This window comes from Chrysemys picta, chromosome 8 (assembly GCF_011386835.1).
Source record: "Chrysemys picta bellii isolate R12L10 chromosome 8, ASM1138683v2, whole genome shotgun sequence".
Classification (NCBI taxonomy): domain Eukaryota; kingdom Metazoa; phylum Chordata; order Testudines; family Emydidae; genus Chrysemys; species Chrysemys picta.
This window is the reverse complement of record NC_088798.1, coordinates 53428300-53442419: the sequence shown is the minus strand read 5'-3', so window position 1 is coordinate 53442419 and position 14120 is coordinate 53428300. Positions and strand designations below refer to the sequence as shown.

General features: G+C 47.6%; 2 protein-coding genes and 1 long non-coding RNA gene across 19 annotated transcripts in view; 1 reads left to right on the top strand and 2 right to left on the bottom strand.

Annotated features, from left to right (window-relative positions):
* TRMT1L (tRNA methyltransferase 1 like) overlaps nucleotides 1-11536 on the bottom strand; it is a 53312-nt gene extending 41776 nt beyond the window's left edge. For 3 of the 12 annotated variants that reach the window (XR_010590019.1, XM_005290707.5, XM_065555642.1), the window contains exon 1: nucleotides 11389-11530. Coding sequence is in view for 7 of the 12 variants with exons in the window: in XM_005290707.5 (XP_005290764.2) it covers nucleotides 11389-11491 (103 nt within the window). In the remaining 5 variants the exon portion in view is untranslated. Of the gene's footprint in view, nucleotides 1-10887; nucleotides 11003-11055; nucleotides 11209-11370 lie in introns of those variants that run through there. The other 9 variants (XR_010590018.1, XM_008166567.4, XM_008166568.4 and 6 more) reach the window with 6 other exon arrangements.
* On the bottom strand, nucleotides 7046-8014 carry LOC135973233 (uncharacterized). Its single transcript, XR_010590021.1, has 3 exons — nucleotides 7877-8014; nucleotides 7639-7740; nucleotides 7046-7184 (listed from the first exon to the last, which is right to left on the bottom strand). It is a non-coding gene; the product is annotated as an uncharacterized LOC135973233 (long non-coding RNA).
* Nucleotides 11537-11614: 78 nt separating the features above from the next.
* SWT1 (SWT1 RNA endoribonuclease homolog) overlaps nucleotides 11615-14120 on the top strand; it is an 83817-nt gene continuing 81311 nt past the window's right edge. For 2 of the 6 annotated variants that reach the window (XM_005290701.5, XM_042851275.2), the window contains exon 1: nucleotides 11684-11879. In XM_005290701.5, the coding sequence (XP_005290758.2) occupies nucleotides 11694-11879 (186 nt within the window). In that variant the 5' untranslated portion in view covers nucleotides 11684-11693. Of the gene's footprint in view, nucleotides 11880-14120 lie in introns of all 6 variants that reach the window. The other 4 variants (XR_010590016.1, XR_010590017.1, XM_005290700.5 and 1 more) reach the window with 3 other exon arrangements.

The following is a 14120-nucleotide window of genomic DNA, read 5'->3' as shown; positions in this document are numbered from 1 at the left end:
GTGGGCAGACTGTGGGGCTCCTGCAGTCACAGGGGAGGCCCTCAGGGCTCTTCCTGTTATGGGGGTGGGGTTGGGGCTCCAGTGTGCGCCGGGGGGCAGGGCCTCGAGCGGAAGGGGTGCAGCCAACAGGCTAGACTCCCCAAAGTGAGGGTTCACCCGCCACCCATGTAAATGATAACTGTTTGCAAGTGGTAGGAGCCAGTTATTCATGAAGAATTGGAATCTCTCTCAAAGTCCTATTACTTAGCAGCCAGCTTTTATAAGTGAAGAGTACACAGGCAAAGGGAAAGATTCTAGCTATTTGGGGATAAATTCTTGTATTGTTTATCAATTAAATAAACAGAGGGGGGATGGAGGAGAAATTCCATCAAATTCAAATGAGATGTGACTAAATGTGTTACGTGTGCTAAAACTGATTTAGTCTTCATGTCTAACTTGCTAAAAACCAAAATAATTAGGAACTGGTACAACTGTGTAGTCAGTTTGTGCAGCAGTAGAAGCTGTATTTGAATGCTGGAACTGAACTGCAAAACTGAGAGGATGAATTGTTTGAGCTTTCAGGTTAAAAGCACAGATTACTGCACTCAAAAGCCTATACAATATGATACACCAAAATAAATGATTAAGAAAGGCTTAATTAGCTTAGAAGTGGAGCATTTAATTTGTTGTAAACTGTTAGGAACTGCATTCTCAGACAGAGTTAAGACAACTATCTGAACTGGTGCAACTTCCTATCCAGAGTGGGGACAAACTGGTTCAGACTGCATTGGATCTGCCAGAGTTGAGCAGAATACCCTGGGTCAGGTTTTCCAACACTTTGCACTGTCAGTAGTCATTTACAACAACGCAAAGCAAATATAAAGTACAGGTCTGTTCAGACTAATTTTTAGGCATGACCTCAAGAGGGTCACGGGGGTTTTCTGACCTGTTTGTTTTCCCTAAACCTGAGTTACTGCTGCTGCTCTTGCTGCCGCCACCCCATGGGCTCAGCACGGTAGCAGCCGGTTGTGCCACTGCCAGTGGTTGCATGCTCTGCTCCTGCCATCTGCTGCCCGTTGCTGCACTGTGAGAGGTGCTGCAGCTCCTCAGTAGGCACACTCACAGTGAAGCAAAGTGGTGGTAGCAGGCTGGAGCAGGGCACGCAGCTGCCACTGTGCTGACCCCACGAGCATGAGGAGAGTCAACTAAACCCATCAGAGTCCAATTGTTTTCCCACCTGATCCGACACTTGCAGTTGGGTCCCATCCAGTTCGGGTCAAGTTGCATGGCTCTAGCATAAAGCACTAACTGAAAAATAGGATTTCACACTAACTTTGTGCATATGTAAACTGATTTAGAGAGGAAGTGAAGACAGATATAAATATATAAAGCAAATAGAAGAAACGGGAAGTTGATAATAGTTAATATAAATCAGAAGCTAGGAATTGTAGAAAATTAAAAAGAAAAGCAAAGGGACACATGGAGAAATCTGTGGCCCGCAGAGTTCAGGACAATAAGATGAGTTTTTGAGTATATTAGGAACAAAAAGAATCCTAAATTTCATACTGGAAGTGAGCTCCCAGGTGGGCTGCTCTTAATTGCACAGCATGAGTGTGGAATGTGAGTTCTGCAGAGAGGTGCTTCTCCCACCTTGTGCCCCTGGGGAGTTGATATTTTGTTTGCAAACAAAGACAGGGTGATTAATAGAAGAAAGGGCTGATAATTAAATTAAAGATCTGGAAGTCATTAGATAAACCTGTAAAACAGGAACCCCACTGCAGGGGGTGGGGGTGGGGGTGTTGAAGAAATCCCCACCCCCTGAGTCTGTTGGGGACTCAGAAGAAATACAGCCAAGTCCTCTAATAAGACAAGTTTACATTCTTTAAAGAGGGCGATGTGAGGGACGTAGGTGAAAAGAAGGGGCCAAAACCCAGGGATGGGATAGCTAAGTTCCCACTCAAGCTGTGGTACTTATGTGGCCACATCACCATAGTATCTGAGTGTCTCACATCACAGCCCCTTGGTGAGGTAGAGCAGTGCTTTTATCCCCATTGTACAGATGGGACACTGAGGCACAGAGAGACTAAAGGCCAGCTTTTCAAAGGTATTTAGGCACCTAGAGGGATTTTCAAAGCACCTAGAAGGTTAGATGCTTTGTACTCCCACTAGATGCCTAGCTGCATCTTTGGGTGCCTAAAAACCTATGAAACCCTGTCCCTAAGGTGAAACAGGAAGTCTATGGGGGGGGGGGGGATAGAACTCAGGGCTAGCTCCCTATCCACTGTACCAGCCTATCCCTGGGCAGCAGATTTAAAACAAATAAAAAGAAGTTCTTCTTCATACAGTGCACAGTCAACCTGTGGAACTCCTTGCCTGAGGAGCTTGTGAAGGCTAGAACTATAACAGGGTTTAAAAGAGAACTAGATAAATTCATGGAGGTTAAGTCCATTAATGGCTATTAGCCAGGATGGGTAAGGAATGGTGTCCCTAGCCTCTGTTTGTCAGAGCGTGGAGATGGATGGCAGAGAGATCACTTGATCATTACCTGTTAGGTTCACTCCCTCTGGGGCACCTGGCATTGGCCACTGTTGGTAGACAGGATACTGGGCTGGATGAACTTTTGGTCTGACTCAGTATGGCCATTCTTATGTTCTTATGCATGGACATGTGACTTGCCCATGTAACTCCAAAACTCCATCTTGGGGCTAAATTCTGGATAGGAGAGAGGAAGGGGTCTCCACCCACAAGAGAAAGTCTATTTAAGCCCCTGGGAGACCCCTTCATTTTGTCTTCAGATAGATCAAGAGATATCCTTTGGGGGTGGAGAGGCTACCTAAAAGAAACTGGAACAAAGGACAGTAACCCCGGGGGTGTGAGTGATTGCTGGACCAGACTAGAAGGAGGCTAGTCTGTAAAAGAAGCTTACTGGAACATCTCTGAGGTTTCATCTGTAATCACTTTCTTACTGTATTAGGCATAGACTTGTGAGTTTTATTTTGTTTTGTTTGGTAATTTACTTTGTTCTGTCATTACTTGGAACCACTTAAATCCTACTTTTTGTATTTAATGAAATCACTTTTTACTTATTAACCCAGAGTATGTATTAATTCTGGGGAGAGAGGGGGGCAAGCAGTTGTGCATCTCTCTCTCTCAGTGTTACAGAGGGCGAACAATTTATGAGTTTATCCTGCATAACCTTTATACAGGGTAAAACGGATTTATTTGGGGTTTGGACCCCATTGGGAGCTGGGCATCTGAGTGTTAGAGGAAAAAAACACTTCTTAAGCTACTTTCAGTTAAGCCTGCAGTTTGTGAACGTGGTTCAAACCTGGGTTTGTGTTTGTAGCTGGTAAGCATGTCTGGCACAACCAGGCAGGGTTCTGGAGTCCCAAATTGGCAGAGAAAGCAGGGGCAGTAGTAGCCTTGGCACATCAGTTGGCAGCCCCAAGGGGGTTTCTGTGATCCGACCCATCACAGTATAATAACGCAGAAAGGGAAGAAATGTTGAATAAAAATTTCTGTTCTCTATTGGTGGGGGAGGGGGAAGGGAAACAGATGATCTAGTGAGATCAAATGTCATGACAACACTCTTGCCTTTCCACTAATATCTCAGGAGGATGTTAAACAGCAGCAACTAAAGTTAGACATTTTAAAATCATTAAATCCAGATACCTTGCATCCGAAAGTCTTAAAAGAGCTGACTGAGGAGCTTGCTGGATCATTAATTTGATATTCAATAGGTTCTGGAGCACTGGGGAAGTCTCAGAAGACTGGAAGAAAGCTAATGTTGTGCCAATATTTTAAAAGGGTAAATGGGATGACCCAGGTAATGATGGGCCCGTCAACCTGATCCCAGGCAAAATAATGGAGTGGCTGATAGAGGACATGATTACCCAAGAAATAAAAGAGGTTAATATAATTAATGCCTATCAACATAGGTTTATGGAAAATAGATCCTGTCAAAATAACTTGATATCATTTTTGATGAGATTACAAGTTTGGCCGATAAAGGTAGTAGTGTTGATATACTTACACTTCTGTAAAGCGTTTGACTAGGTACCACATGCCATTTTGATTAAAAAACTAGAGCATAAAATTAACATGGCACATATTAAAAGGATTAAAAACTGGCTTACTGATGATCTAAAAATGTAACTGTTAATAGGAAGTCATCATTGAATGGGCGGTTTTCTTAGTGGGGTCCTGCAGGTATCAATTCTTGGCCTTACGCTATATAACATTTTTATTAGTGACCTGGAAGAAAATATAAAATCATAATTGATAAAGTTTGCAGGTGACACATAAATTGGGGGAGTGGTAAATAATGGAGAGGCTAAGTCACTGATTCACAGTGGATCACTTGGGAAACTGGGAACAAGCAAACAATATATGTTTTAATATGGCTAAATGTAATTTATACATCTAGGAACAAAGAATGTAGGCCATGCTTACAAGATGGGGGATTATCCTGGGGAGAACTGACTCTGAAAAAGATTTTGGGGTCGTGGTGGATAATCACCTGAACATGAGCTCCTAGTATGATGCTGTGGCCAATGCAATGCAAGGATGCATAATACCGTGTCAAGTTCTGGTGCCCGCAAGAAGGATGTTGATAAATTGAAGAGAGTTCAGAGAGGAGCAATGAGAACAATTAAAGGATTAGAAAGTGCCTTTTAGTGAAAGAGTCAAGAAGCTCAACCTATTTAGCTTAACAAAGAGAAGGGTAAGAGATGAATTGATTACAGTCTATTAGGACCTATATGGTGAACAAATATTTGGGCATGTCTATCCTGGCAAAGTTACAGTGCCAGCAGTTACAGCACTGCTCAGAGAGTGCTGAAGAGAAACTGCTGTTGTGTGTTCACACTGTCAGCTGCCTGCGCAATAGCGTGTTCACACTTGAGGCACTTGCAGCAGTATTTGGAGCGGTGCACTCTGGGCAGCTATCCCACAGAGCATCTCTTCCTCTTCTGCCGCTAAGACCTGTGGGAAGGCGGATGGGGTCACGGGGCATCCTGTGTCCTGTCCCAATGCCCTGTGATGCATTGCTTCGCATCCCAGAAATCCCTGTGCTTCCGTCGGCATTTGGCACCACCTTTCAACAGTTTGTGTACTGTGCGCCCTGCCTCTTTGGGCTGCAGGAACGGATCCCAAACCGTTGACCAGTATGCTGCTCGCTCTGACTAACATGTCACAAGTGGAAGTGGAGTTATTCCTTAAACTACAAAGGCAAGAGGAGTGTGACATTGATCTCGCCATGCATAGTAGTTATGACATGAGATTGCTTGTGGCATTCATGGAAGTGCTGACCACAGCAGAACGCCACTTTTGGGCTCAGGAAACAAGCACTGAGTGCTGGGATCACATCATCATGCATGTCTGGGATGATGAGCAGTGGCTGCAGAACTTTTGGATGAGGAAAGCCACATTCATGGGATTGTGTGATGAGCTTGCCCCAGCCCTGCAGCACAAGGACATGCGAATGAGAGCTGCCCTATCGTTGGAGAAACGTCTGGCGATTGCACTGTGGAAGCTGGCTACTCCAGACTGCTACCAATCGGTCGCTAACCAGTTTGGTGTGGGAAAGTCGACTGTTGGACTTGTGTTGACGGAAGTGTACAGGGCCATTAATCTCATCCTGCTCCAAAAGACCGTGACTCTGGGCAACATGCATGACATTGTGGATGGCTTTGCACAAATAGGCTTCGCTAACTGTGGAGGGGCAATAGGTGGCAGGCATATTCCAATTCTGGCACCAGACGATCTAGTCACTGAGTACATTAATCACAAGGGGTATTTCTCAATGGTTCTCCGGGCGCTTGTGGATCACCGTGGGTGTTTCACAGACATTAACGCAGACTGGTCTGAAAAGGTGCATGACGCATATATCTTTCAGAACACTGGCCTGCTCAGGAAGTTGCAAGCAGAGACTTTCTTCCCAGACCAGAAGATCACTGTAGGGAAAGTCAAAATGCCCACTGTGATCCTGGGAGACCCCATCTACTCCTTAATGCCATGGCTTATGAAGCCATATATAGGGCAAGTTGACAGCAGCAAGGAGCGGTTCAACAACAGGCTGAGCAAGTGCAGAATGACTGTTGAGTGTGCTTTTGGCTGTTTAAAAGCCCGCTGGCGCTGCCTCTATGGGAAGCTGGACCTGGCCAATGACACTATTCCTATGCTTATAGCAGGGTCCTCTACGCTCCATAATACTTGTGAAGAAAAGGATGAAAGCTTCACTCAGGGCTGGACCACAGAAGCACAGCGCCTGGAGGCTGAGTTTGAACAGCCAGAGACAAGGGCTATTCGAGGGGCACAGCGCGGGGCCATAAGGATCAGGGATGCCTTGAGGCAGCAATCTGAATCTGAAAGCCACTAATATTTGTTGCTACGCTCGGGATTGCAGTGCTTGTAATGCTAGGACATGATTGGTGCACATGATGCAATAAGGGGGTTTAACATAATTGTATGTTGCTTTGCAGTGCTCTTTTTGCTTTCAATTAATAGAATAAAGATTGCTTTCAAACCAACACAATTCTTTTATTAAAAGACAACAACTGGAGGAAAGAGTCAAAAAAACAAACAAACAAACAAACCCATCAGCAGTTAGCGGTATGGGGGAAGAGAAGGTCTCAGGAGGAGGAGGGGTCCCGGGATGGCTAAAGATTTGTGTATGTTCAGGAATCATAGCCAACCTTCTCCTCTGGAGTACAATGCAGTGGGTACTGTACTTCAGCAAGGCCAAACTGCAGAGGGATGGGTGTTGAGTGCTGTGGGTAGTGGGAGTCCACAGTGCTGGACTGTGAGGGGGGAGGAGTGGAATGCCACAGGTATAGACTGGAGCCAGGAGGTTGATAAGAGTGTGTTGGCAGTGTCTGGGGGGCACATGGGAAAAAGTTTTGCGACAGCGGCTGCAGGGGAGGGCGGGTGCGGAGCTGCTCGGTTTGAAGAGCTAGTATCGCCTGGAGCGTGTCTGCTTGGCGCTCCATAACCTTTAAGAGCCGCTCCGTGACTTCATTCTGGAGTGCTGCGTTCTCCTTTCAGTCCCTCTTCTCGCTGTCCCACCACTCCTTCAATTCCTGTTTCTCAGCGACGGAGTGCATCATAACATTGCACAGAAAGTCCTCCTTAGTTCTCCTTGGCAGCTTTCTAATTCTGCGCAGCTGTTGATAACAAAGAGGGAAGCTGGGATCCGAAGGTCATCTCTGTGAAGTTTAAATGCAACATTTTACAGAAGCAGTATGGTTTGCAACACCGACAACACTGATTCAGTGCTTTAAAACACAGCCAGTACTCACACACCTGTCACTAACTGGCTGATCCCAGGCAAGCACACATGAGCCACAAGACCCCCAAAATGGTGAGTAGCTGCAGGGGGAGGGTGAATCACTCTTCCCGGACCCTGCTGTACACTGGTCACGTGGCTCTTGGGGAGAGTCAGCACGTAGGGGAGGCCTGATAATCATTCCTGTCCCCACACTTTCCACAGGATGTGATCATTATGGAAGATATCTTGCTGCTGAGGGTGAGCAGGAATCAAGGGTCTTCTCCAAGCCTGTGGCTTCCGCCCTGGCCCCTATGCGGCTCGCCTGTGTGCAGCAATGGTCGTGTTTCCCCCCTCCACCCCCCCATGATGGCACAATGGGGCAGGAAAGTTACCATTAATGGGGGAAGAAACAAAGCAGCTCTGCCGAAGAACCTGCGGCAGGGGATTGCCCAGTATCTCCACGAGAGTTTCCTTGAGATCTCTGAGGGAGAGTCCTGTGAAGTGAGGAAGTCAATCAATAGCCTGTTCCGCCTCTCAGACTAGGCATGCGGTGGGAGACAAGCCTGCTTTCTGCAACCCTCCTGCCCCCAACAACTCGCTTCAGTGATTCCCAAAATCACATCCACTTACCAGGATCCTCCTCTCCTGTTTGCACTTCGCCAATCTCTGACAGCTGTGACTGACTAGGCTCCTCCGGGGTAGAAAAGAGCTCCTGGCTGCATGCATCTCTGGCCTTTGAGTCATCCTCTGTGTCTGGGTCTCCCTTCCGCTCCACATCCTCGTCCAAGATTTCCACCTCCTGGCTCAGTCCACTCTCGACTGGCACGTGAGCCAATTAAGTATCCACAGTGGTCTTTGCAGTGAACGTGGGGTTGCTGCTGAGTATCATGTCCAGCTCTTTGTAGAACCGATAGCTTGTGGGTGCAGCCCCGGAGTGGCAGTTTGCCTCCTGCGCCTTGTGGTAGGCGTTCCGCAGCTCCTTCATTTTGACCCTGCACTGTCATGCCTCTTGAAATCTGTCCATAGGTATCATAATTCCTATGGCTGGAGTGCAGCTGGGAATGGACAGCCTCCTCTCCCCAAATGCTGATGAGGTCCAGCAACTCGGCATTGCTCCAAGAGGGGGATCACCTGGTGCATGGAGCAAGCATGGCCACCTGAAAAGATGCGCTGAGATCACTGCACCCATCACTGAGCAAACAAGAAGGGAACTTTCAAATTTCCAAAGGAATTTATGGGGTGGGGATGATGGTTGGTCACCTGAGGGCAGGGTAGTAGAGTTCAAACTGATGACCAAAGAGGTGAGAACAGGCATTGTGGGACACCTCCCAGAGGCCAATCGCAGCGCTGTTATTGCCACAGTGTCTACACTGGCACCACAGCACTGTAGCCCCGGCGCAGAAAGCTGTACGCCTCTCATTGGGGTGGTTTTTTTAAAGCGCTACAACTGTGTAGTTACTGCGCACTATGTGGCTTGGCAGTGTGTACACTTCGGGAGTTACAGCGCAGAAAGCTGCTTTACTGCGCAGAAACTTGCCAATGTAGACAGGGCCTTTGATAATGGGCTCTTCAGTCTAGCAGAGAAAGGTATACTATGATCCAATGGCTGGAAGTTGAAGTTAGATAATTCAGATTGGACACAGGGTGTAAAATGTTAACAGTGAGGGCAATTAACCATTGGAACAATTTACAAAGGTCTTGGTGGATTTTCCATTACTGGCAATTTTTAAATGACGATTGCATGATTTTCTAAGAGATATGCTCTAGGAATTTTAGGGAAGTCCAATGGCCTGTGTTGTACTGGAGGTCAGACTAGATGATCACACTGTTGGCCTTGGAACCGATGATTCAGGGCAATAGAAAGTTTGGCTTCTTGTCACACATGTTCCAACCAACTACCACCAGCAACTGGAAAGGTTACTGCATGTAACAGATGTAAGGTAAACTGGTGTTGTAAACTCAAGGTGTTCCAGTTAGTTTCAATGCCTTTTTGATCAGTGTATAAAGACGAAGACCTCAAATACACTGATGGATGTTACTTCCCCACAAAGGACAGGGCTATTCTGAATGGCAGGGTCCACTCAAACCTGTTCTCCAGAGCTTTATACTGTGTAGAACAGCAAGATTATCCCTGTCTGTTGGGAATATTCTGACACAGTATTCACAGGGGCACTTTAGGGAGGGCAGGAGGTAGGTCTTCTGCCCCGCCCCTGAGTTTTGTACAGGTCTGCTCACAGTGCACATCCTAGCCCCAGGTGGAGCTCTTAACTGCAGCACAGCCTGAATGTGGAATGTGAATTCTGCAGAGGAGAGGTGCTGCTCCCAGTTTGTTCCCCTGGGGCAGGGAGTCAGTATTTTGTTTATAAACAGAGGCAAGGTGATTAAGATAAGAAAGGGCTAGTAATTAAATTAAGGATCTGGAAGTCATTAGATGAGCCTGTAAAACAGGATGGGGGGGGAGGGGGGAAGGAGAAGGGTGTTGAAGAGAGAACACAGGAGACTGAGAAGAAATACAGCCAAGTCCTCTGAGCCAAGGTTACATTCAGAAAAGATGGAGATGTGAGGGGGATAAGTGAAAAGAAGAGGCCAAAACCAAGGGAAGAGATAGCACTGCTATGGAGAAGTTCCCACCCTACTTGTGGTAATTATGTGGCCCCATCACCATAGGATCTGAGCATCTCACCATGTCTAACCTATTTCTCCTCGCACACCCTCTGTGAGGTAGAGCAGTGCTGTTATCCCCATTGTACAGATGGGGCACTGAGGCACCAAGAGATTAAGGGCCAGATTTTCAAAGGTATTTAGGCACCTAGTGGTATTTTCAAAAGTGTTTAGAAGGTTAGGTGCTTTGTAAAAAAGCAGTGTTGCCAACTCTCATGATTTTGTCCTTGTTTTCCTTAAAACCTCAGCTCCTGGAGTCAAGTGGATATGTGATGATTTCAGCTTTCATTCATAAAGAAAAAGTAAGTTTCTAGCCCTCATGGCTGTGGAGAAAGCTTCAAAATGTGACCCGGTGCACCCTCAAGGGTCAAAAAGCTAAAGACTAACAAAAAGAACACCAAATCTATTCTTTTTTACATAATCTAATTATTTTTAAGCCAATCTCATGATTTTTGGTGAACCTGACTCATGATTTTTGAACATTAGAGTTTGGCAATACTGTGAAAGAGACCTGAAACTGTCAGTTTCACTCCTGTTTAAAGTAAGTTTCTAGTCTATTATTTGTAGTATGGTAACACCTCTAGAGCCCCGGGGCAGTTGAAGGATAAACTCACAGAGCCTTGCCTTAGTAGGATGTTTCCAAAAGTTAAATGACCTATTCCAAGCTTGGTGAACTGCAAAAAGTAAGAAGTGTAAATGACAGAAAGGAATCGAGATTTTTCTACAACTATTTCAACTGTTGTATTCAAGAGTTAGTAAAAAAGTAAGAATATTAATTGAACATTAATATTTTAAACCTAACCAGTGTCCCTTAAGTGACTTGACACAAGATGTCAGAACATGTTATTAGATCCAGCTGAATGGATCTAATATGTATTTACTTTTCCTTCTTTACATAGGAATTAGATACAATACTCCTGCCAGCTAATTTCTAAGTTATTATCTGCAAAACACCTAGAGTTTTCAGGTGCCTAACTCACCCCTGGAATCGTGGTTAAAGTCCGCGCCTATTCTGAAATGATGCCCCTGGACGGAACATCACACCCCTGAGATTGTGAGCAGGAGGCAGCTCCATCAATGGCCTCCATTGCTGTCCCAGAGTCAGGAGAGAACTGGCGGTGTAGGAATAACACAGCCTATCCACCTACCAGGGGCAAGTGAGGCGTTGCGTTTCCCTATCGCCATCCACTCAAGGCGTTTCACAATCGAGCCGGCCCCGCTAGCAGGTGGCAGTATCCTCCCGGCAGCCGAGGCAGGCAGCAGGACCCAGGAGTCCTGACTCCCATCCCCGGGCTTGGTTAGGATGCTGCTGCTACGGCACACACCGCTCCCAGCCCCCCGCAGCGGGTGAGCAGGGCCCGGACCCCACCCGATCCTCTCAGCTCAGCCCCTACGGCCCGGGGGGGTGTCTTTCTTCCACAGGTCTGTCCCCAGATCGCAGGCTGCCCCCGCCACGCACCCACCCGCAGCCGCTCCCTTACTGATCTCTCCGGCCTCCTCCTCCTCCTCCTCCTCCTCCTCCGGCTCCCCCTGTTCGGGGGGCAGCCGGGCCAGCGCTGCCACTACAGCCTCCTCAGCCGCCATCTTCCCCACACACAGCACGGAACCACGGCCTGGGGAGCGGAGCGGGAGTCCAAGCCGCAAACGCCTCTCCTGACGGGGGGGGAAGGGAGAGGGCGCTGTTCGCGGCTCGCTTCCTCTCACTGGGCAGACGGCCGCGCCGTCTCGCCGCAAGGGGGCGCGATGCAGTCGTTCGGGCCCCGCGAATAAAACTACGCTTCCCGAGATGCATATCTGCAAAAAACTACACTACCCAGAATACACCGGGATCACAGCGCCCAACCGCCCTCCCCTGGCAGGGACTGTGACGTTAAAATGTCTTCAGCGGCCAACAGGCGCAATGAGAAAACTACACTACCCAGAATGCCAGTGGGATGAGGTCTCCGTTGGGCCTTGGCTAGACGGCGCCACAGTGAGTAGAGCTCTGGGCTGTGTTTGCGGGGGTGTCTGTGTTCCCCAGTCTCTGCCTTGGGCTGGCTGGGGCCTAGGAGCGGGGGCTGGGAGAGCGGTTCGCTCACTTACTCGGGGGGGCGAGTGGCTGGCTGCCCCTTTTCGGGGAAGGGGTGTGTGGTTCTCTGGGGCTGGATGGGGCATTTCCTGGGGGTGGCAGGGAGGCTGCCCGCGGGGTCTGCGAGGTATCACGCCCCCGCTGCTGCTGTAAACATAGGGGAGGGGGTGGTGTGGTGCTGGGGAGCAGCTTGAGCTGCTGAGGGGCTGGAGGGGGAAGTCACCGACCTGTTCTTAGGGCTGGAGTTCTCTCTGCTTCCCCTTCTTTGGCGTGGGCGCCACGATCGTGGGTGCACAAGGGTACTGACCTGCGAGGTGAAAAGGGGCTTAGGTAAATTCGCTGTCTGCCCTCACAAGCGATTAGTGACCCTACGGAATAGCTCTGGGATAGCAGGTGCTGACGGACCTTACCCACCCATTCCAGGTGGCGTTTCTTCTAAGGCCAGTCTCCATTGCCCATTTGTTCACTTTTAAAACAAGCAGCTTTGTGCTTTATCCCGTGCTGAACTTCATGCCTGAGAGGAGCTGCCTGTAAACATCCATATGCTCCTTAAACCCTCCTTAAAACTTCTTTGCCGTGATGCCTGCAAAAAGCGCAAACAAGCAAAACTTGACCAATATTGTCTCATTATTTACTTGTACTCTCCCATCTGTCTCTCTATATCAATCTGTTGTCTCTTGCTTAGATTGTATGCTATTTGGGACAGGGTCCACCTTTTGTTCTGTTTTTGTCCCTACCACAATGGGCACTGGTCCATGACTAGGGCTCCTAGGCACTATGGTGATAATAATATTAAGTCTGACAGGCTGGTTCTTGCCCACATGCTTGCCGTCTAACTGTGCACCATATGTGGGGCTGAGAAGGAATTTTCCCCCAGGTCAGATTAGCAGTGACCGTGGGGTGGGGGTTGCCTTCTTCTGTAGCATGGGGTCTAGGTTGCTTGCCAGGATTGTCTGGAATCATTTCCCTGTCATCACAGGGGCCTTGGGCGTTGGTGTACCTTGGTCCTCCAGTTCTTTGCCTTTGTGGCACACAGGGGCTTGGTCTGCTGAGGATTGTAATACTTTAGTGTAATTTGGGTTGCTGGGTGGTGTTAGTGGCCTGTGATATCCAGGTGAGACTAGATGATCTAGTGATCCCTTCTGGCCTTAAATTCTATGATTCTGTGATATGACGTTATTGGGCTTACTCATCTCACACAAGGATGATCAACATTACGTACAGCATATTATTTCAGGCACACTTAAATCTACTTCTTTACTATAGTTTCCAGTCACTGTTCATAGAGTGGAAAGTGTAGCAAAGCTCATAACAAAATTGTGTGATATGTCACATCTACTGTTAATTAAAGACTTGTTTAATCTACCACATGATCGTTTGCCCTCACAGCGCCCGTTGCGGATAAGTTTACCGGGTGAGGCTTTATGGTTGAGGATACGTGGCAAGCTTCATGGTCCGCAGACAGAGTGACAAATAATTATCTTGTATTCCACTCAGCATCAGCCCATGTTTTATTTACCACAAAGGCCATGGAGCCTTCTCTGCTATGTTTTGTACTGGACATGGAATTTATGCTGCAGCAGAATTTTGGTGGTGTTTAAGAGACAATCTGCTATGTCAGTATGGGCAGCCACAAATCATGTCACACATTGGAGCCAGCCACACTGTCGCCACCATGCAGCACAGAGTCCCAGAAGCTTGCAGCCCCACCGCCCAGAGCATTGCGCCACTGGTGGAGTGAGATGAGGCTACGGGGCAGGGGGAACAGTAGGGGAGGAGCCGGGGGTAGCTTCCTGGGCCAGGAGCTCAGGGGCCGGGCAGGAGGATCCCGCAGGCCGGATGTGGCCCACGGGCCATAGTTTGCCCACCTCTGGGTTAAACTGTTGTTAGAAAAATGTCATTATATGTGTTTTTAAGAACACCTGAGCTTATCAGAGTTAAAAATTTAATTTGCTTTTTCTGAGTTAATTTCAGTTTGCATTTTTCTTTTATATATGATGATGAAACTAACACAAAAATCAGTTGCATGTTTCAGTTCTTGTGCACTAAAGCTTTGTCTCATATTTGGTTCACCAATATTTTAGGGAAACTTTAAACCAGATTTGTTTTATGATCAGAAATTGTTTTAAAATTAATGAAAATGTT